General features: G+C 53.2%; 1 protein-coding gene across 1 annotated transcript in view; it reads right to left on the reverse strand.

The window, feature by feature from the left end:
- NLRP13 (NLR family pyrin domain containing 13) overlaps positions 1–17,971 on the reverse strand; it is a 30,720-nt gene that overhangs the window by 9,188 nt on the left and 3,561 nt on the right. The window contains exons 2-4 of the mRNA XM_065919500.1: positions 16,331–16,671; positions 6,509–6,706; positions 1,208–2,795 (exon numbers count right to left, since the gene is read on the reverse strand). Of these exons, the coding sequence (XP_065775572.1) occupies positions 1,208–2,795; positions 6,509–6,706; positions 16,331–16,671 (2,127 nt within the window). The remainder of the gene's footprint in view (positions 1–1,207; positions 2,796–6,508; positions 6,707–16,330; positions 16,672–17,971) is intronic.

Genomic DNA, 17,971 nt, shown 5'->3' on the forward strand with positions numbered 1-17,971 from the left:
AACTGTCTCATTCTCTGCTGTCCCCTTCTCCTCCCGCCGTCACACCCCGAAACCAAGCATCTTACTGATATCACAGACAGGTGAACACAAAGAAATGAAGCTACTCAGCATTTCAACTTCTTCACTCAAAACTGAACTGGTGCTTCTGGAAAATCTGAGGGTTTGAGAACATATATAGCAACTCCTGTTTCAAGATAACAATTCAGAAAACATTTCTGGGACCTGAATTGAGAACAGCCAAGCTTCCTTACCGTCCAGCCGGGAAGCCAGAAATGTCAGGGACAGGATTAAAAAAAGGTCACAGGAGAAGAACCAGATGAAACTCAAGTATTTTAAAATACTATCCTTTCAGGAGGACAAAGGGACAAATTCAGAGAAAGCTTTAAGACCTTGGTGACACCACTGGCCCCGCTCTGGCTGCAACACGTGCTCAGAGGAGAGCCCCGGGGCATTTCAGGGGGGGTCTGGAGCTCTATTCTGAAACAGAGCTGGTCACTGGCCCCGGCAGGGCTGCTTCACAGCCACACGGACTGAGACCTGGGCGTTGACCCGCCAGTCTTCTCATCTCCGAGTGACAATACCAGACCCCCCTCCACCGAGCTTCGGGCACCAGTTTGACACAAGCAGATACCAGCTCATGATGCCTGGTACACAAGCCCGCAACATGCAGGGTCTGAGATACAGAAGTTACCCCTAAGTAGAGGAGTTAGGAACCCAGGGAATCCTACATAAAACCTAAAGGAAAACGTGCTCACAGACTGGAACTGATCTAGGGTGCTTGGTCCTTCCTAAAAGAAATCAACCCTGAATATTCACTGGAAGGACTGATGCTGAAGCTGAAGCTCCAACACTTTGGCCACCTGATGTGAAGAACTGACTCACTGGAAAAGCCCCTGGTGCTGGGAAAGATTGAAGGCAGGTAGAGAAGGGGATGACAGAGGATGAGATGGTTGGATGGCATCAGCAACTCAAAGGACATGAGTTTGAGCAAACTCAGGAAGAGAGTGAAGGACAGGGAAGCCTGGTGTGCCCCAATCCATGGGGTCGCAAAGAGCCAGACATGATTCAACAACCGAACATCGAAAAACAACAACAAACCGCGGATAACACAACAGACCAGACCCCCAGAGTTTCCTGGAAGAACGTGGGCAGAGCCTGCGAAGGGGAGCCAAAGTCAGTTAAGGATTGGGGCATCCGCAACACTCACTCTGGAGTCCCCACGTCGGAAGTCCATTTCTCTTCCAGGACCTGGCCGCTGACAGAGAGCCTCAACTTTCGTAACTTCTGACAGTGCTGGAGGCAAAAGGAAGAGACCCGGAGGTGTTCGCAGCCCTGAATGTCCAGATCGGCCTCCGGGAGGTGACTCAAAACCCTCCGGGCCAAGTCTTCGTCCTGGGCCTCATGCAGACACTGGAAGAGCCACAGGAAGTCAAAGTGCGCGGAGACGGCGCCGCACCTCTCCAGCTCCTCCGCCCAGTCCAGCACCACGTGCGCCACCCCAGGGGACATCCGGCAGCCCAAGGCGTCTTCCAGCTGCCTGGCCAGCTCTGTTCCTAAGAGACCGAAGAAAAAGCGCACCATCTGACGCCAGTAGGCGTTGGCGGCGGCGAAGGCGTCGTTCAGCCACCGCCTCATCTCCTGATGCCGGGGGACCCCGCCCAGCGAGCCTCGGGCCCCCCAGAGCACGTAGAACAAGGCCCCGAAGAACGCCTGGAAGCTCCGGTGAGCGAACGTCACGCAGCGCTCACAATCGCTGACCCTTCGGAGAATCTGCAGCCGCAGGAGGCCGTCGATGAAAGCGGCTTCCAGGCGCCGGCGCTCCAGCGCGTCTCCCGCAAAGGTGAAGGCGGCCAGCCACAGCCCCTCGGCGGCCAGCGAGCAGAGGGCCCTCCACTGTCCGGCCGCGCTGCCGGCCCGCAGACCCAGCTCCGCCCCCGCGAGGAGGCTGCAGAAGAGGCGGGCGTAGAGGCTGCTGGGGGTGGGCGCGCCCAGCGCCGAGGCCGGGCTGCCGGCCAGCTCCCGCCTGAGGCCGGCGCACACGGCCCAGCACGCCAGCGGCGCGGCACACGCGCCGACCAGGGTCTCCGACTCCCGCACCCGGCGCCAGGCCGCCTCGGCCACGGCCGGGTCCCCCAGGAACCTCCTGAGATACTCCCGGCGGTCCCCCTCGGTGAAGCCCGGGATGCTCACGCGGCGCGGGCTCAGCAGCAGCCTCCGGAGGGCGCGGCCCCCGGGGGGCCCGGCGGTGACCAGCAAGGTCGCCTCGGGGACCAGCTCCTTCTTCAGCAGGAGGACTAGGATGCTGGCCGCCGGGAGCTCCTGGTACCAGTCGGCGCCGGGCCGGCCGGCAGAGCCGTCGGAGCCCAGGGTCAGCTCTTCCGCGCCGTCGATGACGAACAGCAGCCGCTCCGGGTGCGCCCTGAACTCCTCCACGGGGGCCTGCGAGTCCGGCCAGTCCAGGGCCAGCAGGCCGGCGAGGCTGGTGTTGCCGAGCCCGGCCAGCCGGTGGCCGCTGAGGTAGAAGACGTAGGAGAAGCGGCCCCGGAAGAGCACGCCCTCCGCCCAGTGCAGCACCAGCTTGGTGGCCAGGGTGGTCTTGCCCACGCCGGCCGCGCCCTCCAGGAGCACGCTGAGCGGCGGCGCCCCGGCCCCGCGCGGGCGCAGGAGGCCCCGGAGCTCCGCGTGCTCCCGCTGCGCCACCTGCCGGAGGTAGATGTGGTCCTCGGGCCAGGGCGTGCGGGCCCACAGGGCCAGGATCCGCGTCCTCAGCCTCTGCCGGTATCCTCTTCCGTGGGCTGAAAGGGGAGGGAGGCGACACAGACGGCCCAGAGGCGCCTGAGACGATGCTCGATGCTCGGCATCACTAGGGACCAGAGAATGCAGGTCGGAGCTGCAGGGCGCGGGGAGCGAGGTTCGGGCGGAGAAGGGATGCAGGTCTAGGTGCGGCTGAGCGCCTCTGCGGCCGCCTGTTAATCCACTGCTGAGTCGTGTCTGGCTCTGCAACCCCGTGGACTGTCGCCCACCAGGCTCCTCTGTCCAGGGGATTCTCCAGCCAAGAACACTGGAGTGGGTTGCCATTTCCTTCTCCAGGGGATTGTCCCCACTGAGGGATCGAACCCAAGTCTCCTGCATCAGCAGGCAGATTCTTTACCCCTGAGCCAGTGGGGAAGCTGTGCTCGAATGTGAAATGAAAAGCTTAAAAAACAAAACCCAAAAACCCACAATGAGGTTATCACCTCACACTGCTCAGAATGGCCATCATAAAAAAGTCCATGAGAAATAAATGCTGGAGAGGGTGTGGAGAAAAGGGAGCCCTCACACGCTGTGGGTGGGGAATGGAAATTGGTGCAGCCGACTAAGGAGAGTGTGGAGGTTCCTTAAAAAAAAAAACTACTGCCTGCCCACATCTGGGCATATATCTGAAGAAAGCCACAGTCCAAAAAGATACATGCATCCCAGCGCTCACAGCAGCATATTTACAACAGCCAGGATGTGGAAGCAACCTGGATGTCCATCAACAGAAGAATGGGTAAGAAAGACCTAGAGTGTGTGTAGTGGAATATTACTCAGCTATAAGAAGAATGCAATAATGCCACCTGCAGCAATATGGAATGCACTTGGAGGCCATTATACTAAGTGAACTAAGTCAGACAAAGACCCACATACAGTATCATTCATATGTGACATCTAAAAAATTCAAACTAGTGACTATAACAGAGAAGAAAACTCAGACACAGAACAGGTTGCCCGTGGGGAGGGGGCAGGTGAGGGGCAATATAGAGGGTGGAGGTGGGGAGGTACAAGCTCCTGTTCCTAAGACAGGCTACAAGGATGTTGGGTACAACACGGGAATATCGCCGATATGTATTTTTTTAAACTGTAAATACCTGTTACAATTGTGTACAAAAATAAAATAAAATACAGCGCCCTATCACTGCAGCGCAAAGTCCAGAGAGGGACACTGTAGCTGAGCCCTTAGAGGGGCCCGGCGAGAGCGTCAGGTTAACGGCGGCCTGTTGCTCGTCCAGGCTTTATGGGAAGGTCAGATCGGCTAGTTTCTGGCAGACTATAACTGGAAGGCAATTTCAAGGGAGGGGTAAGAATAGAACGCATGGAATGAGCGTTCTGGGCAGCTTGTCTGCGATCATCGAAAAGTCTACAAACCCGTCTCTTCCAGCGTCTCTGGTTCTTCCTGGTTTGGATCTTGGAGTCTGCACCCCTCTGACATTTCTGAAATAAAACAGTGAGGGTGGGATGCTGAGATTCTGCCCGGCTGGAAAACAAGCTCAGAACCACGGGTGATCTCAGCAGAACCAACTGTTTCTCTGCCAGGCGTGGGACTAAAGAGACTGAGCGTCATACCTTCCAGCTCATCAACCTGACCACGCTGAAAACATGCTCCTTTGCGAAATCGCAGCTCCTGTTAAAAGCGCAGCCGTGTGGACACAGGGAGCGGGGAGGAGGGCATGATTGTGGAGACAGTAACGTGGAAACTCACAGGACCACGTGTGAAACAGCCAGCCAGCGGGAATCTGCCGTACGGCTCAGGAAACCCAAACAGGGGCTCTGAGTCAACCCATGGGGCGGGAGGGGGGGGTGGGAGGGAGGTTCAGGACGGAGGGGACATGTGTATCCCTATGACTGACTCATGTTGGGGTTTGACAGAAAGCAACAAAAGTCTGCAAAGCAATTATCCTTCAATTTAGAAATTTTTTTTTTAATTATTAAAAAAATAACCACTGCCTGGGGCCCTGGAAACAGCCAGCACCCCCACCCCGTCTGGAAGGCTCCCCCCACTCCCCACCCCACTTCTGCTTGGCTCACTCTGTCCCCTCGGAGTCTCTGCTCGCATCTTAGCGCCTGGTGACCTGGGAGGACCTACAGTGTGTTCGAGTGTGGTGAGTCAGAAAGAGAAATACACATACCGCATACGAATTCAATACATGTGGAGTCTGAAAAAAGTGGCAGAGATGATCTTCACTATAAACCAGGAATAGAAACACAGGAAGAGAAGAAAGGTGCGGACAGCAAGAGGGGAAGAGGGACTGGGAGGGCCGAGGAGGCCGAGATGGACGCACACTGCGGGTCTGTGTGAGCAGCGGCCTAACGAGAGCCCCCTGCCCAGCCCACGGCGCCCCGCTCAGCGCTCCGCGCCCACCGAAGGGAATCCGGGAGGGGGTGTGGGCGTACAGATGGCCGGCCCACTGCTGCACGGCGGGAGCTGACAGCGTGGTGAGGCAACTAGACGCCAAGAAAAGTGTTTTTAAAAAGAAAGTAAAAATACCTGGCCCCTACCAACTGCTGTAAAAGCAAAAACAAAGAAAAAAAAGGTAGTTGATGAGCCTGTTAAGACTGCATCACACGCCTTCCTCACCACACGGCTTCCTCGGTCCCCACTCACCCTCCCCTCCCCTCCCCTCCTTTCCTCTCCCCTGCATTGGTCACCATCTACCGGGTTCTGTAATGTACTGATTCATCACATCCATCTCCAGCTCCCTACACTGGAGCGGGAGACAGCTAAGCACCCACCGCACGTGTGACGCAGCCATCCCACACCCAAGCGTGGATCCCAAGAAAACCCGGACTTTAAAGGACGCCCGCACCACAAGGATCACGGCAGCGCTGGGTCCCACGGCCAAGGTGCAGAAGCAACCCGAGTGCAGAAGGCCAGAGGGGGGATAGAGGAGGTGGGGCCCACAGACACAGGCGGTATCACCCCGCCTCAAAGAGGGGTGAAAGATGCCGCGTTCAGCCTCGGGGAAACGAAGCGATGATCGCACGAAGTGAAGTCAGCGAGATGAGGAAAGACAGGTGTCACATAATACCGCTGAGAGCTGGAATCTAAACATGGATACACGTGAACCTGCTTAGGAAACAGAAGTAGCCTCACAGACTAAAGCAAGAAACCACAGCAAAAAGGAAAGGTGTGGGGCAGGGAGAAGTCGGCAGACAAGAGAACATAGACACACTACCATCTCTAAAGGAATCCACAAGGACCCACTGCGGAGCACAAGGAACCCTACTCAACACTCTGTAATAACCTAAATGGGAAGGACCAGAAAAGAGCACGTATATGTCTATGCATAAGTGAACGATGGAGAAGGCAATGGCAGCCCACTCCAGTCCTCTTGCCTGGAAAATCCCATGGACGGAGGAGCCTGGTGGGCTGCCCTCTATGGGGTCGCAAAGAATCAGACAGCTGAGCGAGCGACTTCACTTTCACTTTTCACTTTCATGCACTGGAGAAGGAAATGGCAACCCACTCCAGTGTTCTTGCCTGGAGAATCCCAGGGGCGGGGGAGCCTGGTGGGCTGCAGTCTACGGGGTCGCACAGGGTCGGACACGACTGAAGTGACTTAGCAGCAGCAGCAGCAGCATAAATGAACTAAGTTTCTGTACACCAAAAAAAAAAAAAAAAAAAAAACCCACGCCATTGTAACTCACCTATATTCTCCAAATGAAAATAAACATGGAGGGAGGGAGAGAAAAAGGCAGAAGAACCGCTGACCCTGTCCCCTCCGGCCTGGGGGCCCCGGGCTGGTGTCACGGCCCCGGGGCCTGAGCAGGCTCGGGTCCCCGCGGGACGGGGCTGAGGATGCTGAGCACGCTGCGCCCGCAGGGAGCCCCCGGACCTGGCCCTCCTGTTCCCCTCCGCCTGAGCCCACCGTCTGCAGACCCAGGGGTCTCTCCGGCAGCAGAGCCAACCCTAGCGCCCCCAAAGCACGGTGGGGTCTCAGGGCTCCGCGTGTCCTGGGGGTGGGGTTCCCACCTCCAGCCTCCTCCCTTGGGTCCCCGCCTGAGGACAGCTCCCTCTGCAGAGCGGTGCGGCAGGAACTGGGATGTGTCGGAGGATCGAGGGTATCCAGAAAGAAAGAAGGAAGGAGACCCAGGCCTGAGGTGTCTCCATCCTAATTACCACCCAGGAACAGGACGCCCTGAAGCTCTGGTTGCCCAGGTAACCGGAGTTGGGCAGGGAGAAATGCTGCCTCCCCGTGGCCATTCCCTGTAACAACCACTTGAAAACTGGCGCTGATGGGCCCAATAGTCACCAAGCCTCAGTTCAGTTCAGTTCAGTCGCTCAGTCGTGTCCGACTCTTTGCGACCCCATGAACTGCAGCACGCCAGGCCTCTCTGTCCATCACCAACTCCCGGAGTCCACCAAAACTCATGTCAACTGAGTCGGTGATGCCATCCAACCATCTCATCCTCTGTCGTCCCCTTCTCCTGCTCCCAATCCCTCCCAGCATCAGGGTCTGTTCCAATGAGTCAACTCTTCCCCTGAGGTGGCCAAAGTACTGGAGTTTCAGCTTCAGCATCAGTCCTTCCAGTGAATATTCAGGACTGATTTCCTTTAGGATGGACTGGTTGGATCTCCTTGCAGTCCAAGGGACTCTCAAGAGTCTTCTCCAACATCCCAGTTCAAAAGCATCAATTCTTTGCTTAGCTTTCTTTATAGTCCAACTCTCACATCGAAACATGACACCAGGCCTGCAGGGCTGGAAATGACACCTGCCCTCAAGAAATGCCCCAGGGTAAATCACCAGAAAAGAATTGCAACAGGACTGATTAGAAGATAAAAAGCCCAGGGAAAGAGACTCAGCATCTCTAATTATTCAAGCAATGCAAATCAAAACACCTGATGTTATCAGTCCCACCACTCAGAATGGCCATCCTCCAAAAGATTTTGAAAAGATTAAGTGCTGGGGAAGGCAAGGGAGCACAGACTCCTCCTGCACTGTGGGGTGGGATGTAAATTGCTGGGCAAAGCCAGAAAGGAAACAGTGCGGAGATGTCCCCTCATGACCTCCCAAGCCCACATCTTGGCTTAGATCCACAGAAAATCATAATTTGAAATGACACGTGCACCCCCATTTTCAGGGCAGCACTCTTCGTAATATCCTAGGCAGAGCATTCCCAAAATATCCATTGACAGAGAAATGAGTACGTGGTCCATCCACACACTGGAATACACTCAGCCATCAAAAAGAGCCGGGAAAAAAACGCCACAGTCAGCAGCATGGATGGACTGAGAGATGATCACAGTAAGTGAAGTCAGTAAGAGAGACAGACAAATATCAGATGCCATTACAGCTGAAATCTATAAATTCATACCAATGAACTCATTTATAAACAGAGAGACTCACAGACTCAGAAAACCAACTTATGATTATTAAGGGGAAAAAAGGGAGGGGAAGGGAGACATTAAGAGGTTGGGATTAACAGATATCCACTAGCTATTATCAGATACATAATCCAAAAGGACCTACTGACTAGCACTGGGAGGTCTACTCTGAAATCACACATATGGGAAGAGAACCTGAAAAAAAGATACACATCTGTGTACAACTGAGTCATGTTCCTGTTCGCCTAAAACAAACACAGCATCTGAAATCAACTCCACTCCCATAAAAATTGTATTACCAAAAGGAGAAAAAAGTTGCGCATGGAAAAATGCTGCCGCCTTGTGGTCACTTTTGGTAACTACAGCGGAAAAACCTGTGCTCATGGGCAGTTGGCCCTGATAGGTCAGCTGGTAAAGAATCTGCCTGCAATGCAGAATAACCCGGTTCGATTCCTGGGTCGGGAAGATCCGCTGGCGAAGTGGGCAGGCTACCCACGCCAGTATTCTTGGGCTTCCCTTGTGGCTCAGCTGGTAAAGAATCCGCCTGCAATGCGGGAGACCTGGATTTGATCCCTGGGTTGGGAAGATCCCCTGGAGAAGGGATAGGCTACCCACTCCAGTGTTCTTGGGCTTCCCCTGTGGCTCAGCTGGTAAAGAATCCGCCTGCAATGCGGGAGACCTGGATTTGATCCCTGGGTTGGGAAGATCCCCTGGAGAAGGGAAAGGCTACCCACTCCAGTATTCTGGCCTGGAGAATTCCATGGACTGTATAGTCCATGGGGTCACAAACAGTCAGGCACGACTGGGCGACTTCCACTTCACTTCATGGGCACTTAACATCACCAAACCTGCAGAGATGGATGGAGAGCAACACCTACCCCCAACAAATGTCCTTGGGTAGGTCCGGGAAAAGAATTCAAAACAGAGTGGACGTTTAATAGGCAAATTTCAAGAGGTTAGTTTTACTCACACTGTTTTTTTAAAAATCACATGAAAAAGCTTTCAACATCACTAAATCTTAAGAGAAATGCAAACCAAAACTCAAAGGAGGTTATGGCCTCACACTGGTCAGAATGGCCTTTGTCCAAAAGTCCATGAACAATAAACGCTGGAGAGGGTGTGGAGAAAAGGAAGCCTCCTACACTGACGCTGGGAAACTGGGAACGGCCAGGAGGGAGGACTAAGTGGACGGTCATTAAACAAGTGAAAAGAGAATGAAGTTAGGACACTTCCTAACGCCAGACAGAAAAAGAAACCCCAAATTGATTAAAGACCTCCATGGGGACGCGATTACTCTAAACCTCTTGGGCAAAATATAGGCAGAGCGAGTTTTCACATTAATCACGGGCAGTTCTTTTTGGGCCCAACTCTTAGAATAATGACAAAGAAAACTCAGTGAAAGGGAAAAGTATTTACACAGCTAGGAAAAGCCAGAAATTAAAGAAAAAGACAAGCCTCAGAATGAGAATAAAAACACCTTTGCAAATGAAGATACCCACAAAAAATTCATCTCTGAAACATCCAAACAGCTCATGCAGTGCAATATCAAAATATACAAACCAAGCAACCTAATGGAAAAATGAGCTAAAGATCTAAATGGACATTCCTCCAAGGAAGGCATCCAGATGGCCATAAAGCATGTGAAAAGATGCTCAGCATCACTGTTAGAGAAATGCCAATCAAAACGGCAATAAGGTATCAGCTCACCCCCCTGAGAATGGCCATCCTCCAAAGACCTACAAAGACATTGGCTGCGGAGGGCGGGGAAACAGGGACTCTTCCTACTCCTGGGCAGGAGGGAAGTGGGTGGGTGCGGCCAAGAAGGAAAGCAGCATGGAGATTCCTTAAAACACTAAACACAGACTAACCACCTGATCCGGCAACCCCACCCTCTGCCTTAGGTCCGGAGAAAAATCACAGTTTAAAACATGCAACTCTTATCTTTGCAAGACAGCATCAACCAGAAGGTCCGTCAGTAGAGAAAGGAAGAGTCACGGGTCCACCTACACCCTGGAATACACTCAGTCATCAAAAAGAACGAAAAATGCCAAGGCGGCAGCATGGATGGGCCGACAGATTCATCATACGGCGTGAAGTCAGAGCGGGAACAAGAAAGGCCGTACCGCTCACAGATAGAATCCGTAATTCATACTGATGAGCTCGTTTATGAACAGAAACAGACTCAGACTTAAAAAAATAATCCCAAGTTGCTTTTGTAAGTCCAGGGGGAGGGATACATTAAGAGGTTGGTTAGCAGATACACACTACTTATTGTCAAATAGATAACCCAAAAGGACCTCCTGAAGAGCACAGTGAAGTCTACTGATCACACTGTAGTAACCTCTATGGGAAGAGAACCGGGAAAAAAAGATACACATCGTGTAACGGAATCCAGTTCCTGTACACCTAAAACACACGCAACATCGGAAATCAGCTCTAGTCCAATCGAAAATAAAAATTAAATTGCCAAAAGAAAAAAAAGTTGCGCATGGAGAAATGCTGCCGCCTCGTGGTCGCTCTTGGTACAACACCTGAAAAGCCTGTGCTCGTGACCACTTAACGTTCACCCGTTCTTCAAGGATGTAAGGAAACGGTATCTGTCCTCAAAAAAATGTCCTGGGGTGGGTCCTGGAAAAATAATTGAAAAGAGAACAAACAGTGATGAAGGCAACCTCGAGAGGTCAGTTTTGCTCACACTGTTTAAAAAAAAATCACATGAAAAGCTTTCAACATAACAAAACGGAGGACGGATACGGTAAACCTCCTGAGGAAAGTAGGCAGCCAGGCTTTCACATTCATCGCAGGCAGCTCTCTTTGGATCCACCTCTTAAGAGTACTACAATTTTTCTTAAGTCAACAAACATGACCTCATTAACCTCACAAGCGTTTGCACAGCAAGGGAATTTATAAAGAAAAAGACAACCCTGAGAATGGGAAAAATATTTGCAAATGAAGAGGTTCATAGATATTCATCTCCAGAACATACAAACAGCTTGTACACCTCAATATTTTTTAAAATGCAGAAGAAAAATGGGCCAGAGATCTAAATGGGTATTTCATCAGAGCACACGAACACATGCTCAGCATCACTAATTACAGAGATGCCAATCAAAACTACAGTGGGGTTTCAGCTCACACTGGACCGAATGGACATCTCAAATATTCGACAACCACGAATGCTGGAGAGGGTGTGGAAAGAGGGGCACCCTCCTACACCGTGCGTGGGAATGGAAATCGGTGCATCCACTCTGGAGAGCAGTTCTCGAAGACACTCAAGTAGTACCGTGTGACCGAGCCATCCCAGGTCTGCGCACAGAGCCTCAGAAAACCAGGACTTTAAAGGACGCCCGCACCTTTAAAGGAGGATCACGGCAGCGCTGGGTCCCACGGCCAAGATGCAGGAGCAACCTGAGTGCAGAAGGCCAGAGGGGGATAGAGGAGGTGGGACACACGGAGTGTGACTCAGCCCCGAGAAGGATGAGATGAGGCCATCTGCAGCCAGGGGTGGAAACAGACGGGCTCATCCTAAGGGAAGTAGGTGAGATGCGGAAAGTCAAGTATCCCGTGATACCACCTCTAGCTGGAATCTAAACATGGATACACATGAACTTCTAACAGAACAGAAACAGCCTCACAGACTTGGAAAGGAAACTCAGGTTACAAAAAGGAAATGTGTGGGGCAGGGAGACATTAGCAGCTTGAGAATTACAGACACATTACCATTTATAAAAGAATCCACAAGACCCACCGCGGAGCATAGGGAGCCCTACTCAACCCTGTGATAACCGATATGGGAAAGACCCAGAAGAGAGCACGCACACGTCTATGGACAAATGAATTAAGTGTCTGCAGCTGACAGCCTAGACAGCGTATTAAAAAGCAGAGACATTACTTTGCCAACAAAGGTCCGTCTACTCAAGGCTATGGCTTTTCCAGTGGTCATGTATGGGTGTGCGAGTTGGATCATCAAGAAGGCTGAACACCAAAGAATGGATGCTTTCGAACTGTGGTGTTGGAGAAGACTCTTGAGAGTCCTTTGGACTGCAAGGAGATCCAACCAGTCCATCCTAAAGGAGATCAGTCCTGGGTGTTCATTGGAAGCACTGATGCTGAAGCTGAAACTCCAGTACTTTGGCCACCTGATGTGAAGAGTTGACTCACTGGAAAAGACCCTGATGCTGGGAGGGACTGGGGGCAGGAGGAGAAGGGACGACAGAGGATGAGATGCCTGGATGGCACCACCAACTCCATGGACATGGGTTTGAGTAAGCTCCGGGAGTTGGTGATGGACAGGGTGGCCTGGCGTGCTGCGATTCCTGGCGTCTCAAAGAGTCGGACACGACTGAGCGACTGAACTGCGTTGAACACCTGCCAAACACACCCACAGCCGTTGTAAATCGGCTGTACACGCCAGCTGAAAATAAAGACGGAAGGGAGGGGCAAAGGGAGGGAAAAGAGAGAGGGAAGGAACGCTGTCCTCCCCTCCGGCCTGGGGGACGCGGGCTGGTGTCACGGCCCCGGGGCCTGAGCAGGCTCGGTCCCCGCGGGACGGGGCTGAGCGCGCTGAGCACGCTGCGCCCGCAGGGAGCCCCCGGACCTGGCCCTCCTGTTCCCCTCCGCCTGAGCCCACCGTCTGCAGACCCAGGGGTCTCTCCGGCAGCAGAGCCAACCCTAGCGCCCCCAAAGCACGGTGGGTTCCCACCTCCAGCCTCCTCCCTCGGGTCCCCGCCTGAGGACAGCTCCCTCTGCAGAGCGGTGCGGCAGGAACTGGGGGGGGTCTGGGGATCGAGGGTAACGAGAAAGAAGGAAGGAGACCCAGGCCTGAGGTGTCTCCGTCCTAATTACCACCCAGGAACCCGACGCCCTGAGGCTCTGGTTGCCCAGGTAACCGGAGCTGGGCGGGAGGAAATGCTGCCGCCCCGTGGCCATTCCCTGTAACAACCGCTGAGAAACTGCGCTGACGGCGCTTATACTCAGAAGGCCGGCGGGGCTCCGACATCTGCGCTTAGAAAGCGCGCCCGGATATTACTCAGCCGTTAAAAAGAATTCATTTGAATCAGTTCTAATGAGATGGATGAAACTGGAGCCCATTATACAGAGTGAAGTAAGCCAGAAAGATAAAGAACATTACAGCATACTAACGCATATATATGGAATTTAGAAAGATGGTAACGATAATCCTATATGCAAAACAGAAAAAGACACAGAAGTACAGAACAGACTTTTGAACTCTGGGGGAGAACATGAGGGTGGGATGTTTTGAAAGAACAGCATGTATATTATCTATGGTGAAACAGATCACCAGCCCAGGTGGGATGCATGAGACAATTGCTCAGGCCTGGTGCACTGGGAGGACCCTGAGGAGTCGGGTGGAGAGGGAGGTGGGAGGGAGGATCGGGATGGGGAATACGTGTAACTCTATGGCTGATTCATGTCAATGTATGACAAAACCCACTGAAATGTTGTGAAGTGATTGGCCTCCAACTAATAAAATAATATTTAAAAAAAAAAAAAAAAGAAAGCGCGCCCGGGTGCAGAGAGGGGCGGGCGAGGGACACCGCGTACCTGTGGCTGATTCATGGGCTCCATGGCAGAAGCCAACACAACACTGCAATTATCCTCCAATTAAAAAAAGAGAACTGTCCTGGGGTGAATCACCAGAAAGGATTCAAAACAGGGCAGACTTTCAGTTAGCCCATCTCAAGAGGTAAACTGTACTCACACTGTAGAAGATAAAAACCCACGGGAAGAGACGCAGCCTCACCTGCTCCTAGACGAACTCCAGTCAAATCTACCAGGAGATCCGCTCACACCGCTCAGAAGGGCCATCCTCCAAAGACCTACAAAGGTTCAGCGCTGCCGAGGGCCGCGAGGGGAACAGGGGATGCTCCGACACCGTGGGCGGGGCGGTAAACGGGTGGGCGCGGCATGGAGCTTCCTTAAAACACTAAATATAGAGTAAAAACACGATCCCGCAGGCCTACTCCTTGCCTGAGATCCCAAGAAAATCACAATTTAAAAGGCCGCATGCACCGTTATTTGCAGGGCAGCACTGTTTATAATACTGAAGGCAGACAGTCAAACAAAATGTCCATTGATAGAGAAGTGAAGCATAACCATTGCATCTAGACACTAGAATACACCCGGCCTGAAGGAGGAAAATATGCCACTGAGCGATCATACTAAGTGGAGGAAGTCAGAGAGAGACAAACACGCTAAGATGTCACTGACAGGTGGAATCTATGAACCCACACAAATGAACTCATTTATAAACAGACACAGACGAAGAAAACCATCTTATGATTTTAAAAAAACTTGGGAGGGATACATTAAGAGGCTGGGGTTAATACACACCTGAGCCCCTTGCTAATGTGCTTCACTCGTCTCTGACGCTCTGCGACCCCACGGACTGTAGCCCACCAGGCTCCTTTGACTGTGGGATTCTCCAGGCAAGAATCCTGGAAGGGGTTGCCATGCCCTCCTCCAGGGGGTCTTCCCGACCCAGGGATCGCACCTGCATCTCTTACGTCTCCTGCATCGGCAGGAGGGTTCTTCACCACTGAGCCACCTGGGAAGTCCATATACACGCTGCTGCTGCTGCTAAGTCACTTCAGTCATGTCCGACTCTGTGCGACCCCATAGACAGCAGCCCACCAGGCTCTGCCATCCCTGGGATTCTCCAGGCAAGAACACTGGAGTGGGTTGCCACTGCCTTCTCCAGTATACACTCTCAGTTCGGTTCAGTCCAGTGGTTGTGTCCGACTTTTGCGACCCCATGAATCGCAGCACGCCAGGCCTCCCTGTCCATCACCAACTCCCGGAGTTTACTCAAACTCATGTCCATCGAGTCGGTGATGCCATCCAGCCATCTCATCCTCTGTCGTCCCCTTCTCCTCCTGCCCCCAATCCCTCCCTCTAGTATATAACAAATAGATAATTTTTAAAAACCTACTGAATAGCACAGGGAAGTCTATTGAACACACTGTGATAACCTAAATGGAAGACTCCTAGATGAATAGATAAACATCTAGGTAAAACTGAATCAGTTTCCTGTAAACCTAAAACAAACACAACATCGGAAATCAACTCGACTCCAACAGAAACTAAAAGCTAAATTATCAAGGAGCACGTGGAGAAATGCTGCCGCTTTGCGGCCACTTTTGATAACAACACCTGAGAAGCCTCTGCTGATGGGCCCTTGACATTCACCAGGCCTCCTGGATGTAAGGAAGAACCAGCCGGGCTCAACAAATGCCCTGGAATAAGTCCAGGAAAAAGAACTCAAAGCAGGGCAGACGGTCAAGAAGCCAATTTCCAAGTTTATTCCTACTGTTTTTTTAAAAGTACATTTTAACCTTGAAAGCAGTTATATTCCAATTAAAAAAAAAAAAAGACACTCCACTTTGCTAAATATTTGAGAAATTGTAGTCAAAACTACAGTGAGCTATCAGCTCACACCAGTCAGAATGGCTGTCGGAAAGTCTGCAAGGAATAAATGTTGGAGGGCGTGGAGGGAACAGGGAACTCTCTTACTGATGTGCGTGCTCAGTCGCTCAGTCGTTGCCGACTCTTTGCGACCCCACGGACTGTAGCCCGCCAGGCTCCTCCGTCTATGGGATTTCCCAGGCAAGAAATAGGGTAGGTTGCAATTTCCCTCTTCAGGGGATCTTCCCAGACTAGGGATCGAACCTGCATCTCCTGTGTCTCCTGCATTGGCAGGCGGATTCTTTGCCACTGAGCCACTGGGGAAACTCAAATAAATAAATAAATGAGCTTTAAAAAACACGAACACGCGGAGCTTCCCTGTGTGGTCCAGGGTCACAAATCTGCCTTGCAATGCAGGGGCCACCAGTTCAATCCCTGGGCCGGGAAGACCCCACACGCTGTGGAGCAAATAAACCCGTGCTCCTCAACTCCTGCCCTGGGCTCTGGGGCCCGCGTGCGCCTGGAGCCTCTGCTCGGGAACCAGAGGAAACCAGAGAAAACCCGGGCGCAGCCAAAAGTGGATAAAAAGTAAGTCTTTTTAAAACAGAAGCTGTCTAGTAACAGAGCTGAACTTTCAGTTCCCTCTTCTTGCTGCCTTTCCATCACCACCCCCTCCCGGGCTAGGGCGCCGGCCTCTCACGGGGAGGCGCCCGCTCAGGGGGGCGCAGCAATCGGGGGGCCCCCAGAAACGCCCAGCACCCCCACGCCGCCCCCTCCGCTCACCGGCCAGCTCCGCTCGCATCCGCTCGCAGAGCGGGATCAGCCGCAGGTCCTCGAAGACGCGGAGGGCCGCCTCCCACGCGCGCCTCCCGGGGAAGCGCTCCTCCAGCAGGCAGAGCAGGCCGGCGGGGCCCGCGGCTCTCAGGTCTGCCCAGGGGACGCTGCGGGCGCCCTCCGGCAGCAGCTCGGGGCACAGCAGGCCGAGCTTGAAGTCCTCCAGCTGCCCGGCCTCCAAGCCCCTCAGCTGGGACAGCAGCGGGTCACGGGCCCCGTCGCGCCCAGCAGCGCCGGCAGCGGAGGCCATCGGCCCGGAGCGAGGCCTGCAGCCGCAGCAGGAGCAGCGCCTGCGGAGACAGACAGCGGAGACCGCACCGCGAGCTTCGCCCCCGCCGCGGCAGCCTGCCCGCCCCCGCGCTGGCTTCCCGCAGCACGCCCGCCTTCTCTTTATGCGCTCACTCACCTCTGCCGCAAGCAGGGCTTCCCAGGGCGCTCAGCGGGAAGGAACCCGCCTCCCCAGGCAGGAGACCCGGGTTTGATCCCTGGGCCGGGAAGATCTCCTGGAGGAGGAAATGGCAACCCGCTCCAGTATTCTTGCGGGAAATCCCATGGCCAGAGGAGCCTGGCGGGCTGCAGTCCGTGGGGTCGCAGAGTCAGAAACGGCCGAGCAACTGACACTTTCACTCTTTCCTTCCTCTTTAAGGCTAAGATCCTGTTGGATTACTGTGTCTCCCACGGTGCAAATGCAAGTTATGCAGGAGGAATTAGTTTGGGGGATTGCCCTACAGAAAAGGGCCCCCGTCATCAATACGCTTTTGTACGCCGAAAAATGTAAGAGGGTCAGCCTCATGCTAAATGTTCCCACCACACACACAGACCCTGCAAAGAAACTTCTGGAGGTTCTGGCTACATCTCCCCTTGTCTGTGTCCACACTCATTAGGCTGCATGTTAAATGTCTGCAGTGTTTTCTTTTTTTTTCTATTTAATTATACCTCAATATAGCTGGGTTTTTTCCCCCTTACCTTTAAACCCATCACAACAAAGCTGTTTAAAAAGGAAAAGAAAGAAAAAGCCAGAGAAAGGAAAAGTTTGGAGCAGAGTAAGGAGACCTCACTCACCAAGCTGTCTTCTAAGCTCTGAGTTTCCAGAACGCGGACGCCGAACCAAAGCGGTCGGCCCACCCCTCCCCAGCCGGCGACTGGCCCGGGGCCCCTGCAGCTCCTATCAGGTCTGTCCGCGGGTGTCCCGCCCCCTCCGTCGGAGAAGCCCCCGGCCACAGGTGGTCCTGGAGTCCTTCTCTTCCAGGTGTAAATTGTCCCCGGCTAGGAGAGGGATGCAGAGATGGGCTTCTAATTAAAGCCCAGCTGATGTAAATGAAATCTCCCACATCAGCCGGAGGCCACTGGTGTGAATACCTGTCCTAGAGTGGGGCCATAAAGAAGGCTGAGCACGAAGAATTGGTGCTTTTGAACTGTGGTGTTGGAGAAGACTCTTGAGAGTCCCTTGGACTGCAAGGAGATCCCACCAGTCCATCCTAAAGGAGATCAGGCCTGGGTGTTCATTAGAAGCACTGATGCTGAAGCTGAAACTCCAATACTTGGGCCACCTCATGCGAAGAGTTGACTCATTGGAAAAGACCCTGATGC

The sequence above is a fragment of the Muntiacus reevesi genome, chromosome 2, assembly GCF_963930625.1.
Source record: "Muntiacus reevesi chromosome 2, mMunRee1.1, whole genome shotgun sequence".
NCBI lineage: Eukaryota > Metazoa > Chordata > Mammalia > Artiodactyla > Cervidae > Muntiacus > Muntiacus reevesi.